This window comes from Urocampus carinirostris, chromosome 3, assembly GCF_059441175.1.
Source record: "Urocampus carinirostris isolate Australia breed hairy pipefish chromosome 3, RoL_Ucar_1.0, whole genome shotgun sequence".
NCBI lineage: Eukaryota > Metazoa > Chordata > Actinopteri > Syngnathiformes > Syngnathidae > Urocampus > Urocampus carinirostris.
In genome coordinates, this window is record NC_142351.1 from 49,953,789 (window position 1) to 49,978,546 (window position 24,758).

At 38.2% G+C, this 24,758-nt stretch overlaps 1 protein-coding gene across 1 annotated transcript in view; it reads left to right on the forward strand.

Annotated features, from left to right (window-relative positions):
* sema3g (semaphorin 3G) overlaps nt 1-16,233 on the forward strand; it is a 90,659-nt gene extending 74,426 nt beyond the window's left edge. The window contains exons 11-16 of the mRNA XM_088332250.1: nt 3,323-3,554; nt 3,627-3,718; nt 3,808-3,849; nt 6,125-6,350; nt 7,479-7,609; nt 10,535-16,233. Of these exons, the coding sequence (XP_088188376.1) occupies nt 3,323-3,554; nt 3,627-3,718; nt 3,808-3,849; nt 6,125-6,350; nt 7,479-7,609; nt 10,535-11,038 (1,227 nt within the window). The 3' untranslated portion in view covers nt 11,039-16,233. The remainder of the gene's footprint in view (nt 1-3,322; nt 3,555-3,626; nt 3,719-3,807; nt 3,850-6,124; nt 6,351-7,478; nt 7,610-10,534) is intronic.
* Nucleotides 16,234-24,758: the final 8,525 nt, after the last annotated feature.

Consider the following 24,758-nt stretch of genomic DNA (forward strand, 5'->3'; position numbering starts at 1 on the left):
CGTAACTTTTATGCGCTGTTTATCTGAAGAACCGGACCGTTGCATCTGTGCAAATAGGGTTGATTTTTGGGGGAAAAAAGCTTATATGCGACAGTGTGATGAAACAAAAAGATTCTGAGTTTGAATCCTCTCCTTGTTTTGTGTCCCACATTTGTAACATCATACATGAAAAATCCATTGAATTTTGTAAAGGGGACAGAATACAAATGTACACATTCCAAATTAGTGCTGGAGCACTCAGAATTTCAACCACCCAAAACAATTTATTGATTTGAATATATTGTACCATAATATAAAATCCGTATTGAATAAGCAGACGTAGCCAAGACGGATAAAGTCTGCTTATTTTCTCAATATTGTATAATCATGAAAACTGAATGCTAAGGTTTCATTGAATCAAAATCATCCGTACACCGCAACATGTTCTGAGTGCATTCCAACGGGCTCAAAACTAAAACAGGGCGGGCTAATCAAAGTTTCTGGAAAGTAAACAAAATGGAATGTGGGACGTCTGCTTTTCATACAAGCTGGATTTTGACATCTGAAGATGAAGACATGACTGACGTGCCAAGGCCTCAAGTTGAAATATGTTCCTATAAAAAACAAATCACGGCAAAATACAGTATTTTTGGGTTCTACTAAAGCATAACATAAGAAAATGGATTGCCAACAATGGCTGTTAAATTAAAAAAAAGAAAAACAATGTAGCTGACATATTTTATGTTAAAAACATTTAGAACTAAATTAAGTTTTATGGAGAATGATTAGCATGTTTTTCTCCAGAGTCCACGCTTGACTTGGACAAACTTTAATTGGTTCAGTTCTATGCAGTCACCCAAATACCAGATAGGCTCAAACATCAATTAACATTCTCAAAGTGACTGAATTGAGATGTGCTAATTGCTAACACAAAGGAGTAAATTATAACAAAGTCAACCGCAAAAAAATTGCAACACACATGGAATGGCTCAAGAGTTCCAAAAGCTTACCAACCGCAACCAAGCCTACATGGATGAGTGCTTCAGGACCATCCAAATACTCTCATCTGACTAGAAGAAAGCCAAAACAGTTCCTGCACTCCAAACCAATAAAATATCTAGATCATGAATGTCCAACCTCTTTGGAGCTGAGATTTATTTTATGGAACTAATTAGGGCAAAAGGCAAATATTTTCATGTTATCACTATGTTGTAACTATGTCACTATTAGCAGGGGTGGACCCAAATGCAGGGAAGGCAGAACGGACACAAAAAACACTAACGACAAACAAAAACAAACCAGGTTTTGAAATAAATGGCAAAGTGTCAGAACCATAAACAAAAAAACTAACCTGACACAGCAACAGAAGGCAGGCTGAAAGTGACGCGGAAATGGCAAATCCCATGACCGGGCGCCGTGTGCTGTTCAAGCAGTCAATATAAAGTATTTTGATTACCGGTATTAGGGACAGGTGTGTTCAGTTCCAAATTTGTTTGATGCCCCATGGGGTAAGGTTGCGTGCCAGATCCTTACATATTATGGTATTTCTAGGTCAGATAGATAGATAGATAGATAGATAGATAGATAGATAGATAGATAGATAGATAGAGAGAGAGAGAGAGAGAGAGAGAGAGAGAGAGAGAGAGATAGATAGATAAATAGATAGATAAATAGATAGATACTTTATTCATCCCCGTAGAGAAATTCACACTTCCAGCAGTATCCTTGTGTTGAAAATAAAACAATAATAAAGTAAAAGGAATATAATACATAAATACCCAATGTGACGTGTTGATAAAGAGTATTTAAATTGTGCTACATAAAATACACACTGTAATAAAAATAGGGTAATATGCAATGTTTGGGGTGGGGGGTTAATGTGGGCTTTTACTCCCCCGGGTGGAGTTAAAAAGCCTCATGGCATGAGGAAGAAAAGATCTCCTCAGTCTGTCTGTGGGACAAGACTGTGACAGCAGTCTGTCGCTGAAGCTGCTCTTCCGTTTGGAAATGATGCTGTGTAGTGGATATGATGAATTGTCCATGATTGACCGCAGCTTTTTCAGTGCCCCTCTCTCAGCTACAGTTGTCAGGCTGTCCAGCTCTGTGCCCACAACAGAGCCAGCTTTCCTCACCAGTTTATTAAGACGAGAGGCATCCTTCTTCTTTGCGCTGCCTACCCAACACGCTGTCGCATAGAAGAGGGCGCTTGCCACAACAGTCTCAAAGAACATTTGTAGGAGCTTTTTGCAGATGTTGAAGGACGCCAGCCTTCTGAAGAAGTACAAGCTTTGACCTTTCCTGCATAGAGCTTCTTTGTTGGCAGTCCAGTCCAGTTTATTGTCCAGCTGCACACCCAGGAATTTGTAGGTCTGGACAAATTCTACACACTCTCCTTTGATAGTTACAGGAACCGGGTGAGTTCTAGTTCTCCTGATGTCCACCACCATCTCCCTGGCCTTGGTGGTGTTTAGGTGCAGTTGGTTAGCGTCGCTCCATTGGACAAAGTCCTGAATCAATTTCCTGTACTCCTCCTGCTGCCCACTTCTGATACATCCCACGATAGCAGTGTCATCAGCAAACTTTTGCACGTGGCAGGACTCAGAGTTGTACTGAAAGTCCGACTTATACAGGGTGAATAGGAACGGAGAGAGCATGGTCCCCTGCGGCGATCCTGTGCTGCTAACCACAGTGTCCGATGTACAGCCCCGATGTTTCACATACTGGCGTCTGCCTGTCAGGTAGTCCGTAATCCATGCTACAAGGTGTGAGTTTACTCCCATCTCTGTCAGTTTACCACTGAGTAGCAGAGGCTATATGGTGTTGAAGGCACTGGAGAAGTCCAAAAATGTAATCCGCAAAGCACCCTTGCCCCTGTCCAAGTGAGAGAGGGATCGGTGTAGCATGTAGACTATATCATCCTCCACTCCCACCTTCTCCTGGCAGGCAAATTGCAGAGGGTCGATGGCGTGGCGGACCTGTGGCCTCAGGTGCTGCAGCAGCAACCGCTCCATGGTTTTCATCACATGTGTGTCAGGGCGACCGGCCTAAAGTCGTTGAGTTCCTCAGGTCTTGATTTCTTTGGGACTGGGATGATGCAGTTAATTATTGGAAGTAGGATTAAATAGACTCAATAAAGCGCTAAAAATATTTTACTAGTAAATCACAAATAGCATGGGCAAGCTACTTTATTATTTCAGCTTGTGGGGTACTCAGGTGTTCTTAGGGGCCTAAATGCTGCCTGTGTGCTCCACGTTGTAGACCCCTGTTCTCGTTGCTTTACAAAAAGTACTTTTGTAAAGAAATGAACTCGGTCATATTCTCACCTCTCCTTGTGCTTTTCCAGTGTCCCAGTAAAATCACCAACCAGCCCAGCAGAGAGTTTGCCAGCACCAAAGATTTCCCCGACTATGTGCTCCAGTTTGCCCGGAGTCACCCGCTGATGTGGCGCCCGGTGCAGCCCGCCTTACGCAAACCAGTGCTCGCCAAAGCCAACGTTCCCTACAGACTCAAACACATCGTGGTGGACCGCGTAGAGGCAGAAGACGGGCAATACGACATCATGTTTATTAGCACGGGTATATAAACTTTTTTCAGTTCGGGAATTGAACAAAGTCAGAACACGGACCATTTGTTTGTAACTCTCGTAGATGTTGGAACGGTGTTGAAGGTCATCGCCATCCACGGAGGAAACAGCCTGGAAATGGAAGAGGTCACGTTGGAGGAACTTCAAGTTTTTAAAGTATGTTTGGTTTTATTTTGTCATATTCCTGTGAAATTCACTGTTGTTCTTAACACACATTGAAGTATTCTTTCTTGTCGTCATTTCAGGCATCAACCTCAATTACATCACTGGATATATCAGTCAAAAGAGTAAGTATGTATTTATTCAAAAAATGTTTTCTGTACTTGAATTATTTTGAAAACCTTACTGTACCTATTGAATTTTAGAAGTTGTAAGTCTACTATTCAAAGGGTACACACAGCCTTTGATAACGGAATGGAATATTTAACTTTTATCTAGTAGAAAAATACATCATTCAAACACATCAATATGCACAGAAATATAGGCCTTAGCAACTCGCATATGTTTAAATATTTAATCGTATAAAAATTATGTTACGTAGATTAGGCACACTCCTGTTGGAGACTTATGCTTCATTACCATCTTTCTGCTGTCTTTAATGTATGGATGAAACATTTCTGAAAAGAAAGAGACCATAGAAATACTACAAAAATACAACTACAGTCAGATTTAAAAAATACTAAAGCAAATCCTACAGAAATACTACAGAAATACTTAAAAAATACTACTATAGAAATACTTCAAAACTACGTCTGCAGAATTACTAAAAAAATACCACGACAGAAATAGTACAGAAATGAAACACATGTAGTAGAAAAGTCTACTGTATAAATACTACAACAATAATAAAGTAATATTACAAATATTCTCCAAAAATACTACAATAGAAATATTACCAAAATACTACTGTTGAAATACTACCAAAATAAAAGCACACAAATACTAGAAAAATACTACAAAAATCCGACTTCCCAAATATTAAAGAAATACAACTACAGTAATACTTCAAAACCAAATATTAAATTTAGTGCTTAAAACGGGGACCTAATACATTGCTTTGTCTTAATTGTGAGGTTTTCAAAACCAACTTGATTAAACTAATCTCTTTAAAATCAAATATAAGTATAACTTGTGGATGTCTGCTTATAAATATATATATATATTTTTATAAGTGAAAAATGAGATGGGTCTCGAAGATCGGCCCTTCGTCAAATGTTTTAAGCCTACACGGCCACCGACACCAGGTGGTTGCCCACCCCTGGGTTGTCTCTTAGTCAAATGATTCCTTCTCCCACAGCTTAGCTCCTCTGTTTTCTCTATCTGGCCTCTGCTAACTTCTACCTGCAAACTGCTCTTGGTAGTTGTCCTCGTTCCCACTTCCCAGCTTGCTTGCTCATATCAAATAACAATTAGTAGTAGGTATGTTACTCCCCTTATTTAGGGATAATAAACCTTAAAACACAATGCAGCCGTTATCTACTCAAAGAAAGGCGAACAATGTATGATACAACTAAAATATCAACAATAACGTTGTTGTCTGCTACCAGTGACTGAGACCATCTGGATTAGAGCTAAAATAGTCAAAAGGATGAGTTAAAAAAAAATGGTACATCGAGTACGCATTTTTAAATTACAGTGTAACCTCGGTTCTCGACCATAACCCGTTCCATTTCTTTGTACGAAAACCGATTTGTACGATCACCGAAGCCGTTTTTTCCCATTAAAAGTAATGTAAAATCGTTTTAATCCGTTCCAACACCCTGAATGTTTATCTTGAATATTTAACGTAAAGCTAACCCAGGCTAATCGTACGTTCGCGTTAGCGTAATCTTCCGTACGAAAAATTACACCAACATGAACGTGTAAAAATAAAAAAATCAGGTCGTTTACACGTCATTTAGCATCCGGGTCTCCACAACAAGTGGTGAGTGGTTAAAGGATAAAGAAAATAATTATGAATAGGATTTCTTACCGGTCGGCAGAGGCCATGCTGTATTCCTGAAAGAAGGGAAACTCGCACACCTTCTTCATATTTTGCAATTATTTCTTTCTTAAATGCAATAGTTGTACGCACTACTTTTCTTTTTTCACCTGTAGCAACTTTGCTGCTTGCACCAAGCTTCTTCCGAGGCATAATTAGGGCTTAAAACACTCCCTTCACCGCTTTTGAAAAACGAAAACAGAAAAGGAGTGCGCTTTGCCGTGAGAACAGTTCTTCACGAGGGGTGGGGGCAATCTACACTCGTACGCCGCTCAGCGTCGCCCTCTAGCGTACCCCCGTTCGAACGCCAAGCGAAGCAAGAATTTCTCGAAATTTTTGGTCGAGGACCGATTTGTTCGAACTGAGAGGCGTTCGAAAACCGGGGTTCCACTGTACTAAAAAATGCATAAAACACAGGGAAAACAGGAAATTTGTCTGTCTTGGTTAGGTTATTTTTTTTACATATGTTTCAAACAGTTGTTTAACTAATTATATTCCTTCAAAAAAAGTTATTCTTAAATTTCAGGTCAATCGACCTATTATTAGATCTGAACTTGTACCTCCTCCTCTCATCTCATCAGCAAGCCTTGTACGTGGGCTCCCCCGCTGGCGTGGCTCAAGTAAAGCTTCATCGCTGTGAGACTTATGGGAAAGCTTGTGCGGAGTGCTGCCTCGCCCGAGACCCTTACTGCGCCTGGGACGGCTCCTCCTGCTCCCGATACGTCCCCAACAGTAAACGACGCTTTCGAAGGCAGGATATCAGGCACGGGAACCCGGTGTTGCAATGTTTGGACCAGAATTTCAGTGGTAATGGGTCTTTTAATACTAGTCTATACATCATTAGTGAAAAATATGATCACATTTTTATTCTAAAGTGAGTAAAGAACTCACTTTTCTAAGATGAATGTTAATAAGACTCATGTGTACCTGAAGATCTCATGCAAAAACAAACCTTACACTTACAAATATCTGAAACTTTCACAATCATAGTTATACAGCGGTAATTCAGCATACGAGCACCTCTAAACACGCCTTTATTTGGAACAAAAATCTTGCTCGAAGGATTATCCAAGCCATGAGCATTCCCAGAAGCTACCACTAGAGACTGCTGGATTACCACTTGTGAGGCACCTTCTCAAGGTTTCTTATTTTGCTCGTGCTGAGGTTTTGAGTTTTCCAAATGCCCACATATAAGTTTAAGATCAGGGGAGGTTGTGATCGTAACCTGTGCAGTCCTTTGAGACATCTTGTGATTAAGGGCTATACAAATAAATGTGACTTGACTTGACTGCTTGAGAACACTGCCAGCATTACTTTGTCCCAGTTTGCGCACACAATTTCTGCCGGTAACAAAAGAGTCGAAAGAACTACAGTCACAACAGGGGCAACAGTGCTACAGCTCTCTTTAATGACACTTGACTCACGCATTTACGTCACATTTTGATTCGGAAGCAGAGACATATCTACTTGTTTTTTCTTCATAAGACCTTAAGAAAGTGAAAGTGTTGCGAGTCCAGCTAAAAGGGCAAAAGGAAATGACAAACAAAAATGGAAACAGGCAAAAAAAAACATAAAATTGTGCTTTAAAAAATACAGTAAGTTTGATACTCTAAATGCTCACGTAGCATCAAAAGTCATGTCCTCCATCACTTCTAACGCACCATGCACACACCTCCATTTCGGCGGCTTTCCCCATGGCAAGTGCACATAATAAAGTCGCATTTTATTTTGTTAATATCATATTATTTATTTTACTCTTGTATTTTATTTTCTTTAATTACTATTTGAATGGGTTTTATCAAAACAAAAGTAATTCGAGCTACGGGCACAATCCTGAAACCTATTAAGCTTGTATGAAAAGGTACCCTGTATGGGGGACCACACAGACACTGCAGTTTTCTACTTTAACATTTGAATGCATATTTTTGGGTATAGAAGACCTAGACGAGATGGAGGACCGTGTGGTGTACGGCGCTGAAAACAACAGCACTTTTCTGGAATGTGTTCCTCGCTCCCCACAAGCTTCTGTTATCTGGCTCGTCCAACATGATGACCGTAAGGAAGAGGTGAGACCAGATTTGTATTTACCTGAACTATAAGATTAGTGGGGTTGATCAATTTAGCAGGTGAGCAGATGGATTCAGTGTAAAATGGGGAGACTGATACCTGATATCTGACCAAGTCCAACAACAAGGGCTCAAGAATGCTTGGAGTGTCCATTCATCAGTTTATCATGCGAGGCCCCTTTGAATAAAAATATGCACGATTGGCCTGTCGGACGCAAAAAGTAATACGCAGGTTTGTTTAAAAAAGAATCAGAAGTCTTACCAGGAGAGCTATTCAATAGGGGTGGGAGATAATGGGATTGTTAGTATTAATAATAATATTAATGATGCATTTTATTTAAAAGCGCCTTTCAGGCCACCCAAGGAAACTGTACAGACAATGAAAAAATACAATTTAAAAAGTTGTAAGCGAAATAATAAATAAAAGCAAGGCATAAAATCATAAAAACATAGGAAATGGAGAAGCTATGTGTTGTAGGCAGTCCTGAACAGGTGTGTTTTTAGACGGGACTTAAAAGTGGAGAGAGGTGTGCAGTTTTGGAGGTCCGGAGGTAGATTGTTCCAAAGCTTGGGAGCAGCGCGAGTGAAGGCTCTGGCTCCCATGGTGCTCAGGTGGGTGGGGGGCACTGACAGTCGGAGGGAGGACGAGGATCTGAGGGAGCGAGTGGGGACGTGCACCTGGAGAAGGTGCATTGTTCTGATCCAAGTAAAAACAACAATCTATACCGATCCGGTACTGATACTTTTTCCTTGGAAATGTCGTGATCATAGAATAATTGAACCCTGCCCAATCAGTTAGTTTATATTTAGAATACAACACAGCACAAACATATAAGCACTCCAAACATTTTTTTTTTATTAATTAATTTCAACTAAATTTTGCAGCATAAGAAATACAAATATGTGAAAAACATCTGTTTTAAAAGAAAAGCCAGGCAAACAAATGTAAAATGGTGCTGTAAAATAGTGTGCACGTGTATGCATTTCTATAAAGTTACGAGTCATATAAAAAACAGCAATGTAACAAAAATACTAAGTTGTCTTACTTTAAACGTTTTTTTTAAAGCCTTGGTTTGGATGAATGGACACCGTTTTACATATAGTGGCCCCATGATGCAGATGTTTATCATTTTAATGGCACTTCAACCGCAAGGTAGATGTCAGCCTTTGACTAAGTGGCATTCAAGTAAATTTCATACGATAGCTGAAAGGACAAGATGTGTGGGGTGTAGAAATGTGGCGTGCTTTGTAATGTCTTGCAAAGCGGTTGCTTTTAAATCTGAGATGGGTGCGAAACGCCGGCACGTGTCTGACTTTTTCAGCAGTATTTTGACACATGGGTGAGATTGAGCAATTTGATTTGAAACCAGAATTACCTTCTAATAAACAAGGTCTCGCTGGAGACTTCTGACCACATTCCACTGAGAGCTGAATTCACTGTAATGGTTTGGGCAACTTGATATGGCGACGCCCATTGGATCATTCACAACTAAGCCCCCCAGTCAATCGTATTAGGCATCAGCACTCCACTCGGTTTCTCTGTAAATAAACAGTGGGCTGCTGACAAGGCTGCTATATTAGTGTTGGCACCACTCGAGATTCATAGGAGCAATAGTATGGAAAAGGAGCTGAGACGACTTAGAGGAGTTTCAGAGAGAATTAAGTATAGAAGCGCAAGGATAAAGTGGTTAGAAGTAGAGAATGTGAGAATAAAAAAATATACAGTAAACATGGCCACAGTAATTTGTGAATTACTGCTAAGGAAGATGATCCCTCCTCTTGGTCATGCCTACATTAATATCAATTTTTGTGTCACATTTTCCTGTCAAACTAATGCTGTTTGACTGTATTTAGGGAATGGGGCTGCAATATAGGTCTATTTTAATAGTCGACTAGTCACAGACTACCGAAAAGGATAGTTGAATACTTGGATAATTATTCTGTCCTTAAATGTAGCATTACGTTGATTTCAAATGTGGCAAATGATAACAGACACAAGAAATTTGGTGCAATTAAAAGTACATCTTTTATTGAACATACTGCAGGATTTGTACTAAGATTAAATAAAAATCTCCTATCTAAAACCAATTAGGCACAGAGCTTTGTGAGTAGACAAACATGTCCATTAAAAAAACCTCTGTCTATATTAAGGTACAGACAAATAAATAATAACTCAAAATCAAGTTAACATTTTATTATCCCTGTAAACCAAGGACAGTCTTATTAGCAGCTGTACAACCTTAAGAAAAATGAACATGAGCATTTTGGGAAGTACATTTAGTGGTCAGTCTGTACCAAAAGTACGGAACTCTACTCAACAGTTTGAAATCAAATATATTAAGCAATTGATGTTTGTTGTTTTAAAGTTCTAATAACTCAACTGACGTTGTCATTTTTTAAAGTTTGGCATAACGCCCATTTTATAGCAAAATATCCACGTACAAAATGTACAGTGCATGACATCAAAACTGTCCTGGCTTGAATGTTGCTTGAAACTAACCGAGGCATGTCAGACTCGGTTTCGTTCAACTGTCCGACTATTCTCTTTAAATGTTAATGCATCACTTTGGTACTGCCATGATACGTAACATGTGCTTTTCAAAATGCTCCCAAACTTTCCAAGTTTTGCTATGCGTACTTGACGTTGACATCGTCATTTTTGTATGTTACTGCTCAAGTCAGAGACGCTATTGCACATAAGTGACACTCAGAAGAGATAATATTAATGAATAGATTTTTTACTCTGTTGGAAAAAACGAGTCTGGTGACAAAAGTCAACAATGGAAATAATTTTCCACTACTTCTATTCACGATTTGTGACGTCAATGTTGACTAATCATTGCAGCCCAAATAGAGACCACCCAATGATAATAATATCTGAAGTCAATCTGAATTACGAAAGCAAAATCCCTCTACTGTACTCAGGTCAAGATGGACGATAGAGTCATGCCAACGGAGCAGGGCCTCCTTTTCCGCCGCCTCCTGAATCAAGACGCGGGCGTCTACATCTGCCGGTCCAGAGAGCACGGCTTCACCCAGACCCTCGCCAGGCTCACCCTCGAGGTCCTCCAGGGCGACACCTTGGATGAGTTAATGGCAGGAGACAACACTGGCTTTTCTGACCTACAGAAAGACAGATCGACCGGAGGCTACAAGAACTGGATGCCTTGTGGCTCCTACAATAGGTTGAGTCCTATCGGCCAGTCGCGAATGTGGTTCAAGGACATCATGCAGACCATTGGCCCGTCCAACTTGCCGCACGTAGAGGAGTACTGTGAGAGAATGTGGTGTAACGAGAAGTTGAGGAGAAAGCACAAAAGCATGGTAGAGAAGTATCGGCAGGCCCAGGAGAGCGCCAGGAAGGCCCGCAGCAAGAATTCTGGGGAGCGAAACCGGACGCCACGGGACCTCAGTGCACAACATGAGTGAAGGGGACACCATAATGGGAATCATACAAAAGTAAAGACAACTGGGAACATTTTAAATGGAGCTGCATTTAGCAGACGCTAGTTGGTTCTAGTTATCATTCAGAAAGGATTTTTGGGTAGTCAAGTTGTATGGACCGAGGACATACCCAGAACTTAAAGATGACATAGACTAAGTGATTTAAATATTCATTATTTCTGTTTTAGTTAAGTTAATGTTGGACAAAACTTGCAAACATGCTCTTGGTTTGCTAACCGAGACCCGTTTGGATCTCTACTTCACTTTATAGTCTAGTTCCGTTGAAGTTCAGCATCACCTTTACATTCGGTGGACATAATTAGCTCAAGTAGCTAATGCTTAAGCACATGAAACTTTATTTTTACTGTTGAACACAAAACTTTCATTTGAATCTGAAACCTACTTCAATACTCATTCACTAACCTGGGAGATCATTTAATTGCCAATGACCAAACCGTCTATTGTATTTATTTCATTTTGGTTTCTAGAGTGTCAACAACAAAGACTAACATTTAACCGTTTTGACAATGAGAGGAGAATATAAAAACATGAAGTGAGAATTGTAGAGGTTGCCACATTTTATTTCACTCGTTACTGCCATCTTTGGTGACAACGTATAATTGTGTTCTGTGTGTCGAACTGCGAACATTTTCCACATATTGTTCTTTTCAGAAACATTTATATTTGTTGTTTTACTCATGGACTATAATGCAAGATATGTTCAGAAATGTTAAGTACTTACTAACATGTTTTCATCACAGTAAATACAGTATGTATTTATGAACAAATGTCTCAATTGAGAACATCTTTTACTATGGAAAGTGTAAAATAACCTATGTATTATTTTGGTTTGAAATTTCTATCATTCACACCATTGTTCATTTTAAAGGGGGCTAACGGTTTTCACTGCAGTACAAGCAGGTTTAAAAAAGTGTGTTTATTTTTCTTGTCTAGGCGACGGTTCGGCTAACTATTAGAGTCCAATTAAGGTGTTTTCTTTCCAAATATTGTCCTTTCAGGAAAAATGAACTACTTTTCAGGAGGACGGTGAAAGATAAAATGTGAGTTCTGTAAGAAGCCAAACTGCAAAACCTATTCCAGCTGAGAATGTGTCCAACTGTTTACATGACGTTTGTTAAAAAATACCTGAAACACCTAAATCAAGAGTAAAGCTACTTTGTTGGAATTTATTTGTGCTTAGTTCTTTGATTTTAGTCTATCCACAGTGGCACATTTGAAAACTTTTTAATAACTGAATAGAATTGGTGGCAAAAGTACTGTATTTTCCCCACTATAGGGCGCACCGGGTTATAGGGTCGACTCCCAAAAAATAGTTTTTGGTCCTATATCTTCCATAGATAAGGCGCACCGGATTAAAAGGCGCTACAATGGGAACGTCGACAAAACAGTCAGATGATTCAGTCTAACGGATTACCCCCTTAACATTCCCAAAGCTTGCAAAGAAGCAAATACGTGTCGTAGACACGTGCGGATGCGGTGTCCGTACGATGTCACTCAAATGCATTCTTTCAAATATCATTCGGAAGGTTAAAGTCTTGGGATTCAAGAAATGCCAACCATTCCTTAGTTTCTATTTTCTTTTTCACTCGCAACTTTACTGTGCATATGACAATAAACACTTGGAATTGAGTTTAATTCACTCAACTCATCACAGCAACATCAAGATCGTTCTAAAACAAGATACCGGGAAAATATAAAGCCGCATAGCTCACCTAAGTTCTCACGTTCAATAATGATACGCAATCATGGTCTTCCTACAACCGTGAGTGTAGTAAATCCAGGAGAGTAAAATATTTACAAATACAGACTAATAAAACATGTTTCTTTATGGCGGAGTTTAGCAAGCTTGCTTTTCAGTCATCTTTCTCGGCCAATTGCAGGGTTTGTTTTGGCCCTCTAGCCTATCCGAGGCTCCGAATAACTTCAGCCAATAGCGATCGATTTCACGGATGATTGACACATCTTTTCGGCCAATTGCAGGGTTTGTTTTGGCTCTCTAGCCAATCCGAGGCTCCGAATAACTTCAGCCAATAGCGATCGATTTAACGGATGATTGACACATCTTTTTCGGCCAATTGCAGGGTTTGTTTCGGCCCTCTAGCCTATCCGAGGCTCCGAATAACTTTAGCCAATAGCGATCGATTCAAATGATGATCGACACATTGGTTAGCCAATGAAACGCCGGTATATAAATCCCAGCATACACCGCGGACTACTCCACGTTCGGGGGAAAATCGAGTCGGCGGCTGTTGCGTAAGTTGCGAGACCTTGCAATTTAATATTGAGCCATATATAAGGCGCACTGTATTATAAGGCGCATGGTCAGCTTTTGAAAAAAATGAAGACTTTTAGGTGCGCCTTATAGTGCGGAAAATACGGTATTAGTTTTTTTCAACTCAGATGAAAAATATGTCGAATAAAATGCACTTGCAGTCTTTTTTTTTTTTTTTACTTTTTATTTCTCACACCCATTTTTGACAGAGGTTTGATTCCCCCATCTTACATCAACACAAAATATATACACTTGACACACTCATAAATAACAGAAGGAACAACAAAGAACAAAAAATGCTATTAATAGAAAATAAGAATAAATGCTCATACAATAAATCCATACAAAAAGAAATATATATACATATATATATATAAATTAATACATCAAAATATACACCCAAAGAAAAAAAAAAAAAAAAAAAAAAAAAAAAAACACACATAATAATTAGGGGGAGGTGTTTAGACATCAAGTAAAATTTGTGTGATAGGCTTCCATCTTTTCTCAAATTGGTCAAGTTTCAGTTGAAGTCTTGCAGTGATTTTTTCCATAATGTACATTTGCTTTAATTTGTCTCTCCATTGTTTTATGTCAGGCGGTTGTGGTTTCAGCCAGGACACTGTGATCATTTTCTTTGCTACCAGAAGCATTACCCTTAGTATATATTTCTGTTGACCAGATAGTAATTCTTCTGGCAAAATTCCTATTATGTAAGCCTTTGGGTCCAACCGCAACTCCCAGCCAGTGATTAATTTTATTTCTCTCTGGATACTTCTCCAAAAATTTGATATTACAGGGCAATTCCAGAAAATATGCGTAAAGTCTCCAACCCCCCCACAGTTACGCCAACATAGATTCGAGGTATTTTTATACTTTGAAGTGATAGAGGGTGTATAGAAGAATCGCATTTTTACTTTCCATTCAAACTCCCTCCATGTCGGGCTGTTGGTTATTTTGTGTCCCTCTTTCAATGTTTTTTCCCATTCGTTGTCTTTTATCGCTACATTAGTTTCTTGTTCCCATTTTTCCTTAACTGCCATGTCCTCATTACTGAGGTCCATTCTCAGGGCTTTATATAGTTTTGATATAACCCCCTTTATTGATTGTCCTTTTGTATACGATATTAATAATTGCTCTACCTTAGTTGGCTCCTTACATATTTTCCCCCATTCCTCGTGTTTCTGGAGGTAATGTCTTAGTTGCAAATATTTGTAGAAATCATTTCTGGGTAGGTCAAATTCTTGTTGGAGTTGTTCAAATGATTTCATTGCCTGTGCTTCCAATACTTGGGTAATCAACATCAGTCCTTTTTGGGCCCATTTTTGAAACCCTACCTCCATAACCCCAGGTTTAAAGTCTGGATTTTTCGCTATTTTGGTAGCCCTATTCACAGATCTTGATATTTTTAATTTTTTTTGTATTGTTGACCAAGTTTTAATAGTTCCCTTAATCCATTCTTTTTAATTTCTTCCACCTCGTGACTGATATGTATGGTAACGATTCCACAGGCATATTTGCACTTGCAGTCTTTTAAATATATAACAATTCAACAATTAGTGCCAAGGTTGTAACTAGTTAAAGCAGAGAAACCAGATAAAGCTCCTTCGTGTTTCATATGTGTAACCACTACAATCTTTGGATGTCCTAATGGTTTGGTGTTTAAAAATCGAAACCATATTTGATATGATGTTATCACAAGAATATTTTGTTGTTAGAACAGTTGTCGGAACATGTGCTGTTGGAACTTGTGGAATTCATGTAAAATAAGAATTCCACTACAATTTCTGCTTGTTTTTTTAAAGCCAAAAGTAAAGCACACCATTTATTGCACTTTCAATACATTTTCACCTGATGTTGTTATTCGCTCTCAACCACTCTGTTGTTCAATAGAAAATCAAACTGCAAAGATTAAATAGAAGCGAATACACTGTGGTGAGGTTTTACTGTACTGTGTTGTAAGCTATTTCTGTTTGCTATTTTAGTGTCCCTTTATTCTTGCAATCACTTGTGTGTGTGTTTAGGAACGTTTTGAAAGAATGCATTTTTAATAACTACAGTACAGTCACTGATAAGCGACACGGATAAAATAAGACACTTTAAAAATTATTAACAAACCCAAGACATACAATGGTACCTTCACATTTAACTTCCACTTTATTGTATGATTATAAGTTTGACGGCCTCAAACTTGTTAAAACATACAGCATTTGCAAGTACTAGAGGCAAACTTCCATTACCACTTTTTGGGCTAACTTCTAGCTAACTAGCCTGTTTCTTACCTAACCATGTATTTGGGCCAAATCTTAAAGGTTGGTGTTTGGAACTCGAAATTATGCATACTTGCTGATGCCATTTTCTGGCTAAAATCATCATTAAATCTGCTTTTTTTTTGCGCATGCAAGTATGTATAAACTAATCCTTTTTTGTCTTTTTTGGGGTTTGGGTTGGTATTTGGATTGTATTTGAAACGGTCCTTTTCTTACTTTCGCCATTTTCATCCCAGTAGTAAAGAAAACCACGCGTGTTATATCACTCTGTGCCCCCAGCCCCTTTTTCGCCCTAGCGTAATGTGCTTGGTGACCGGAAAACTGATGATAAAAGTAAGCTAAAAGTAGATAGACGCTGTGAAAAAAATGATATAAAAGGCTCTTTGAACTCAATGGGGCATTGTTAACACATACTTAACAGAATCAATTTGATTTTTTTTAGGCCACCTCACACTACGCACCTGACTCTTAACATTTTTAAGTTCATATCCAATGTTGAAGTTGAATTGAGTGTGTAATTTTAATTTCTGATGCTTTGTAGAAAGGTAAATGTTTGTTAATGCTTGTAAAAGCATATTGTACTTAAAATGTATGTTTGTAAAATAAAGGTTTTATGGTGATATCTTTTGTATTGTAAAATTAATTGGAACACAAACATATAATAATAATATATTTTTGAAGAAAAATCACTTTTTTATGATCAAATGAAACTACTCATAAATACACCCCACAATTGTCCGTTTTTAATGCAATATCTAAATAGGTGTATAAAGGCCCATTCTTAGCAACCAGCACTTCAGTGTTCCAGTAGTACATTGTGTTTGCTAATTGTGGTAAAATGACAAGAAAAATATATTTTTGCAATTATGCTAGCACCGTTGAAAACCCTTTAGCTTGTTAGAGAAGCTATAAAACCGACCTTCCTTTGAGCTAGTCCAATATCTGGAGCATCACATTTTCTTCTGTGATTAACTTTCAGCACAGCCAGAAAAAGAGTGCTTTCATGTGAAACTCGACAGTCAATTCTTGTTCTAAGAAATTAAAGCTATGCCATGCAATATTCACCAAAAAACTGAAGATTCCATCAGAGAACAGCAGAAAAAAAGCTCTAACGGTTAGAGTCGACCCAGAGTAGAAAGTAAAGTGGGAGCCCTGCACGAAAAGCAAAAGGTAAGTACATTACATTGGTTGAACAGATGGCAAGTGTCTGGCACGTGGGTAAGGAGAAGGTAATCTGAAAAAAAAATTAGATTTTCGAAAGGGAATGAGATGGGTTTAGGATATACTGTACATTAGTACAGGCTATTCTGCAAAAGTCACCCGTCACACACTATTAACAAGTGGCATCATTCATCATGATTAATACATAGTCATGGATGTTTTAGTTACAATCAGAAACTTCATGTTTTCAGACTTCAATGTAATCCTCTGAAGATTTGTGGTCACTGTGGGTAGACCAGGGTATGTCCAGGAACTGTCTATCAGGAGGTGCAGTCATTCCACCAATCTTAAAGGCTTGAGTTCTTTGAACTGGGGTGGAATGTGAATGTTCAGTTTGTTCTGTCATTGTAATAAAACTAAACACGCAACTAAATGGGTGGATGTAAAAAAGGAGAGTCTTTAAAAAGAAAAAGGGGAAAGGTCTTTCAGCTCCACGGCCAACATAAGAAGGAGGAAAAGAAGAATAGTCATTATTGTGCTGGTCTAATTTGCCATTAGAAAAGAATAGAATAGAATAGAATAGAATAGAATAGACCTTTATTGTCATTGTTAGAAAATGGGTTAACATATTGTGACAACGAAATTGGGCATGACACTCCACTTTCACACATTCACAGTGAGGTAAAAAAGCCAGGAAGATAAAGGAACAGAGAAGATAATGTTATAAAACAAAGAAGATAAGGTTATAGTTATAATTTACACAATATTTACACAAGAAATGCCGGCATGTAGGATGTTACATACAGTTTGGTATCGTAATACAGTTTGGTATCGTAAGGGTTTGCGCAATTATGCATTTGGTGCAAAAATAGTCATCATAGTGCAAAAAATAGTCAACATATGCATTTGGTGCAAAAAATAGTCATCATAGTGCAAAAAAATAGTCAACATTGTGCAAGGTGAGCAGTAAACATAGTGCAGTCAACATGTGCAAGAAACATAGACGTGAGTACCATTAACGGTCAATAGTCATTGTCGCTTGGACCCGAGATATATTGCCGCAACATCTACCCGCTCTTTTTTGGGTCTTCCCCATCCTCTCCAGATTCAAGTCAAAACAGCGACGTCAGCATTAACATGACCATGTTCTCTTCGCCTCAAACGTCACATTTGGATTAATAACTGTCACATATTAACATTTACCACATTTATTAAAATATATCTTATCTAGAATCTACATATTCTCTTTGGACTCTTTTTTTCTGCTACTGCATCCAAAAGTGACACTGTAATTGAAAATTGCCTTCTAAAAGTGAGGTGGGGACAAATCTCTGATAAAAACATCATAATACTTTAAACATGGATCATAATACTTTAAACCACACTTTATTAGGGGATTAGAAATAAACCAGTGATAAAAAAAATCTGTAAAGAAAACAATTCTATTTTCATAAATATTACTGTTAAATATTCTATAAGGTAAACAATTTTTTACAGTAGTCAGTATTTGTTTAGCAAAGAAAAATACTGTCTACTGTAAACATGTATTCATTTATGTTCAATCACTACTATCTTTGGGACAGTTTAGTCGGGCAGAATGCAGAACACAATGCCCAGGGATCACATTTTTTCCTCCCAAAAACAAGGAGACAGTATTAGAATTATTAAGAAATAAGTCTGTAAGAAATTAATATACTGTAATAACATTGAAAATAAATAAGTTATAAGTAATTAAGTACATTTCACACACAAAATAAGATCTAAAAAAACCAAGAACAAATATTAACAATAATTATTGGGTTCTGGAATGCCACCGTCGACCAACGGTCACCAAGCTAGTATTAAACTGGGTTTGTCCTATCACCACACCTGTTCCTAATTACCCTGACCATTTATAATGACATTTTGGACTGCTCATGTAATCGTGACATTTTCATTCCCATTTTCATAGCTACCTGTAATTTGTTGCTGTTCTGGTTTGGATATTTTGTTAGTCGTTTTGCGTCCACTTGTTTTTATGTTTGTTACTTTGTTCCTTACATTTTTTTCGTTTCCGATTTCAGTCTTTGTTTCTGGTTTGGACTCTGTCAGGTTGGATTCTGTGTGTCATTTGTTTTGAGTCCCCTTGTTCGATTGTTAATTTGTTTCTGTTCCCGGTAATAATTATTTTGAAAACCCCTGCCTCAGTTCCTGCTCCCCATCCACTTGGGTCCATGTCCCTCAAAACTTAACACTTGATATATCAGTCAGTAAAAATGGTATGCACTTAAAATTTCACACTAAGGCAGAGGCTTCAAACTTTAAGCCCGGGAGCCACAAGTTTAAGATGCTGGTACTACATTGTTCCTCAAAAATGGAAACACAAAATCATCCAACATGTCTTGATAAGGAGAGTGAATTATGACTCAAGAGCCACTGTAGGGTTTGTCCAACTGCTGACTGATTAATGAAATGATTAACCAGCAAAACATAAAGTTGCTGTCTTTAAAGTAAATTATCAGCAAGTACACTCAACTGTTTTTACAGATACTGTATCTTGAGATAAGGCTCTGACCAGACTGCCCATTTAAGGCTGTGTTCCACTACCCTTCAGTTACAATTGCTACATGATGAAAGCCGTGGGAGGGATTCAATTAAGCCGAGCAGTTTTATGTTTGACTGTCAAAGGAGCAGAAATGCCAAAGGAATCCGCAGGGAACGAGTTGCAGATATACAGGCTCCACTTTGACTGATGATGATTAATCAACAGATGGAGGAGGGCTGGAAAACGTATTTGCCTTCAGTGGTAGCCTCCTCTTTAGTAAGGGATAGTTTTCTTTGGGTCGATTGGATCATAGTTGTGAGTGTTCTATCTGGGTTATGAGACAAAAAGTAGAACAGAACATTCCGGACACCAATGAACTACAGAACAATGGCTGCTGGAAATCAAAAGTGCAAAGTCAAAATGGCTGACAATTACTTTTATGTTGGGAGGGTGGTCATGAGAAAAAACTAAACCGAAGTCATGCGGAAATTTCCCAAACAAGGGTCTTCGTCCAAACCAGTTCTAACAATTACTGATATTGTTCAAGGCCCCAGAACAAGGAACGTTATCCGAACCAGTTCTAACAAGCACTGATATCATTCAAGGCAGCATTCTGGATCCAAAATAAAACACAGCTTAAGAAATGGAGTAGCTGAAAAACGAAAACCGGGTACAAATGAAGTAAGGAATCGTCAAAAAAAAATCATGCGTCGTGTTTTCTGAATTTTTCTATTTAGTTTATCTCTCTCACAGTGGAAAATTTCAGACCCCTCCATGATTTCTAAGCGGGAAAAATAGCAAAATAGCATGGTGTTCAAATACTTATTTTCCTTACTGTATATATATGTATATACAGTAGGCAGTGACACATAAATATATAACAACATTCTCTGTTAACCTTATTAATTGTTTTACTGACAACGGAGTGAATAATTATAAAAACATTTTTTTAATCTTTCGTTTTAGTTACACGTTAAGAATATTACTAGAATAGTTGTTTTTTTCTATTTTCGCAAAAGTGCCAACTAGACTGATGCAGAGATGATAAATTATGTAATTGTTACCTCCAGTCTCAGTTACTATAATGTACTACTCCTCGGTCCCCCAAACTCTAGCATCAAAAGCTTGAGGCTGGTACAAAATGCTGCGACTTTTGTCCCGGACAAGAAAGTTTGATCGCATGACCTTGATTTTAGCACATTGATTTCCTGTCAGTTTATGTTGTGAGGTATTGTGTTGGTGATGGTATTGTACAAAAAGTTTTACCCCCTCATATATTACTGATTTAATTTACATCTATGTTCCCGCTCGGAGCCTTCGCTCGGGAAACACTGGTATACTAGTGATCCCAAGAGCCAAGAAAAAATCCACAGTTTAGAGAACCTTTTCTATTTTGGCCCCAGTATAGTGGAAAACTCTGCCCTGGGATAAAATTTAAATCCAGGCCTAAAATATACTTCTACTGAATAGCTTATGAATGATTCTGGCTTCATTCTGACGTCCTTTAGGGAGAAGTATGAGCCTGGTTGTTACACGATGCATGCATTATGAGCCATCAAACTGGAACTTGGACGTGATGTACACAATCATCTAGAACCCGCTGTATTGGTGAAGATTTTGGAACAGGAAACTGTCAACCAGACATTCTGTTATTGAATCGAAATGTTTTTAATGTTATTGATACCAACGTTCTAAAATATTGTATGCAACGAGATGCAGACACGGCACTCCAGGGTCAAGATATAATTAAGTATGAAGAATAAAAAAGATGAAAGGCTATCAGGGTAAAGGGGCGAAAAACAAATATTACATAGTGCTTGGAAAACCTGTCTATGTTATAATATCAATGCAATAAAAAAAACAAAGAGCATGATAACAATATTTCGATGAAAAGAAGTGCAATGACATTGAGCAGCAGCTTAAAAACTAAAATATGTCGCAAGGTATATATTTTTACAGTTTCTATATCAGCAGCTACAAAAAAAGTCGCAAGGTGTGTCTTGCGTGCTTGTTTAGGGTGGTGACAGCCCTGGGGAAGAAGTTGTCTCTGAGCCTTTGCCCTAGTTTTAAGGAACCTGTAACAAGTCAAAAAGGTGGTGGCCAGGGTGGGAATTTTCTTTTATAATGTTAATGGCTCTTTGACAGTACCGCAAGCCGGCAATGTCCTCTAGAATGGGCAGAGGGCAGCCGATGATCTTTTGAGCTGTCATGATTACTCTCTTTATGTTTTACCGTTCCGCTGCCATGCTCCCAGCATACCACACAATAGTCCTTATTAGCAATATTTTATGTTTATGATGTGTGTGTTTTGTCTGTTTATGCCCTTACAACTTCTACTACATCCTGGTCCTCCTAGAAAGGGGTATTACCTTATGAGCGGCCCCTCCTCAAGGTTTCTTCTTTTTCCTCATGCTGATGTTTTTGAATTTTCCCTTGCTCTCGTGTAGGTTTTAGATCAGTGGATAGTGTAATGGTAGTCTGTCAGCCCTTTGAGACTTCTTGTGAATGAGAGCTATATAAATAAACATGACATAACTTGACTTAAGACGGTCTTCCTACCTCCCATGCATAAAACAAAAAACAAAAAGAAATTCCCACACAAGGTCACTCCTATTTTTATTATTAGTGTTGGCATATTTAACGTTACACTACTTATCTCCAGCTCAAATTAATCTTACCTATTTGATACATAATAATAATAATAATAATTTCCTTTGTATTGTCATTCTTTGTAACAATGTACATAGAACGAAATGTCGATACACCTGACCCGTTGTAGCATTTCACATATAGCAGTAATAGAAAGTGAAATGGATGATAAAGGTAAATAGTACTACACTTTTTGTTTCACTTCCATCGTGTTGGAATGGCTTCGCCATTTTTGTTTGTTTCAATTATTTGAAAATTACTTCAATTCAAATTTACATTTATTTACAATAGGAGACCAAACCAATATGTATTATAATTCCCAATATATATGATTTATCTCATTAATAATACAAATGACACATAGAGTACCCCCCCCTTCCAAAAAAAGACTACGGTATTCAAAAATGTATGTACTGTACGTTTTTTTTACATGTTCGTGCATTGTGAGTTTTGTAAGAAGTTATATTCTTGATGATAGCGCCCCTAAGTGGTAAATAGGTATATTTTGCAAAATTTAATGGCGCTAAAAATGGGTTAAATTATTTTACTCTTTCAATACATTTATAAATGACATCCACAAGATACATATTCTATTTAATTATTTATTCTCAATACAATTTCATAAATGCAATACTTGTTTTATTATTATGAATATTTTAATTTTCATTGCACTATAATCACAACGTTGGCCAGTCTCCAATCACCACCTTTTAAATTGTTTTGGCTTTTTATCATTCTTTATTTTATTTTTCCTTCTTCTAAGTCTTTATTACAGATTTACCCTGGAGTAACATGTCTAATCTCGTTCCACACAATGTTCACTACGTTGTTGTCAATGACTATAAAGAAGACTCAATTCAATGATGTTATTATTGTAGGAGTAGGCTTGTTAGCTGTATTATTGTAGGCAAGATCAAGAAGATGAAACTCCATAAAGTTTTGCTATAGCAATAATCCGTTTTTACGTACCCCGTGGTTATTTTTTATTAAAGTAAACAACAACAAAAAAACATATAAATTATATTTTACGTTTACATTAAGCCATAAGCAGTATACGGGGAAAGATTACAGATCTGGAAATGGCGAGCATCCATAGTGGCCGCTAGGAGACAGCAAAAAACAACATTTAGGGCAAAGAAACTGTCCTTGGAGTTTTGGGATGTGCTACAACAGGTACGTACTCACAATTTTTCAGCAACTTACAAAATGAACGGGTCCAAATATTCCACCCACCTAAAAAAATGTAGATACAAGAGCAGTCTAGCATTTAACAAAGCACCACTTATTAATCATATTGAATGCTCACAATGTTCCTCAATGCACGCTTAAATAAATCAAATAACTTTTGTTGTTGTCAATATTTGTATCCAATTATAGTATTTCGAGAAATAAGTAACATTTTTTGCTATAGTGTAGATCCATCCATCCATTATCTGCACCGCTTATCTTCAAAAGTGTCGCGAGGGTGCTGGAGCCCATCCCAGCTATCTTCAGGCAGTGGGCAGGGGACACCCTGAAGTGGTTGCTAGCCAGTCGCAGGTCACACAGGGACAGAAAACCATTCACTCGTTCATTCACACCCAGGGACCGGCCGATGTTTTTGGAATGTGAAAGTGCCCGGATGAAACCTACGCAGACACTGGTAGAACATGCAAACTCCACACAGGGAGGCTGTGATAGCTGGGTTTAAACCCTGAACCTTTGTACCATGGGGCTGCATAGCTAGCTATCCAGCCGCCGTGCCGCCTTAGTGCAGATCAATTTATCGGAACATATTAAATACCCTGTACTCAATTTAGGCAATTACAATACTTATTTTTGTGGTTAATAATCGAAATTCACACATGTACTTAAATAACAAATAAAATAACATACATTTTCTTTAATGATTTGTAGGCATTAATACTAACCCCATTGTCATATTTTTACGATACACAAATGTAAATATTACATTTCATTTGAATTCTTAATCATGAAATACTAATCAATATGATTATAATTGTAATAGATTACACCTTTCTACAAAATTTGGAATTGTCATGATTACTCATTTGGATCACCTGTGCCCACTCATTTGGCGCCAGCCGCTGCGGGTTATCTGATTGGTTCCTTGTCCCTTTTTCAGCCTAGTCCTGTCACTCTCCGGTTGTCAGTCCATCAGCGAACCTCTGTTGTTACAAGGCAGGCATTTTTGACCCTGACTCCCGCCTGTCCCGTTTTTGCACCCGTTTTTGCACCTGTCTGTTCATGATCTCCCCGTTTGTGTCCGGCTACGACCTGTTTTCGATCCCGACCACGTCTGCTCTCCCATCCCGGCTTAGGACCCGTTTTTGATCCCGACCACATTTTTGCTCTCCTGTCCCAGCTATCGAAGATCCACTTCCGCATTCGGATCACGATCCCATTGCGAGAGCGACTTGCTTCCCACGTCCAGCGAGCACCGGGTCAGGGTGCTGCCCTTCCTCTTTCTATTCAATAAACTTGTGGTTAACGCAACGCATTTGGGTCCTGATTCTGTTCTGGTCGTGACAGGAAACGTCCAATTTTGTACTGCGGCATGAGCAATGTTGACGTTCATGCTCACATGCTACATTTGACGACTCCATAGGAGCATATACCAAAAAATCCTATGCACTGGATACACTTTCCCATGATCTACTAGTACTAACCGACTGTAGATCATGATCTACGTAAAGAGCACCCCTTTGCTACAAGATTGTGAAATGGTGCAAAGGTTTAACTTAAGGGTGAAAGAGCCCAAAGTTTCCCAATTCGACAAGTATCAATTTGATAAACACTCATTGTCTCATA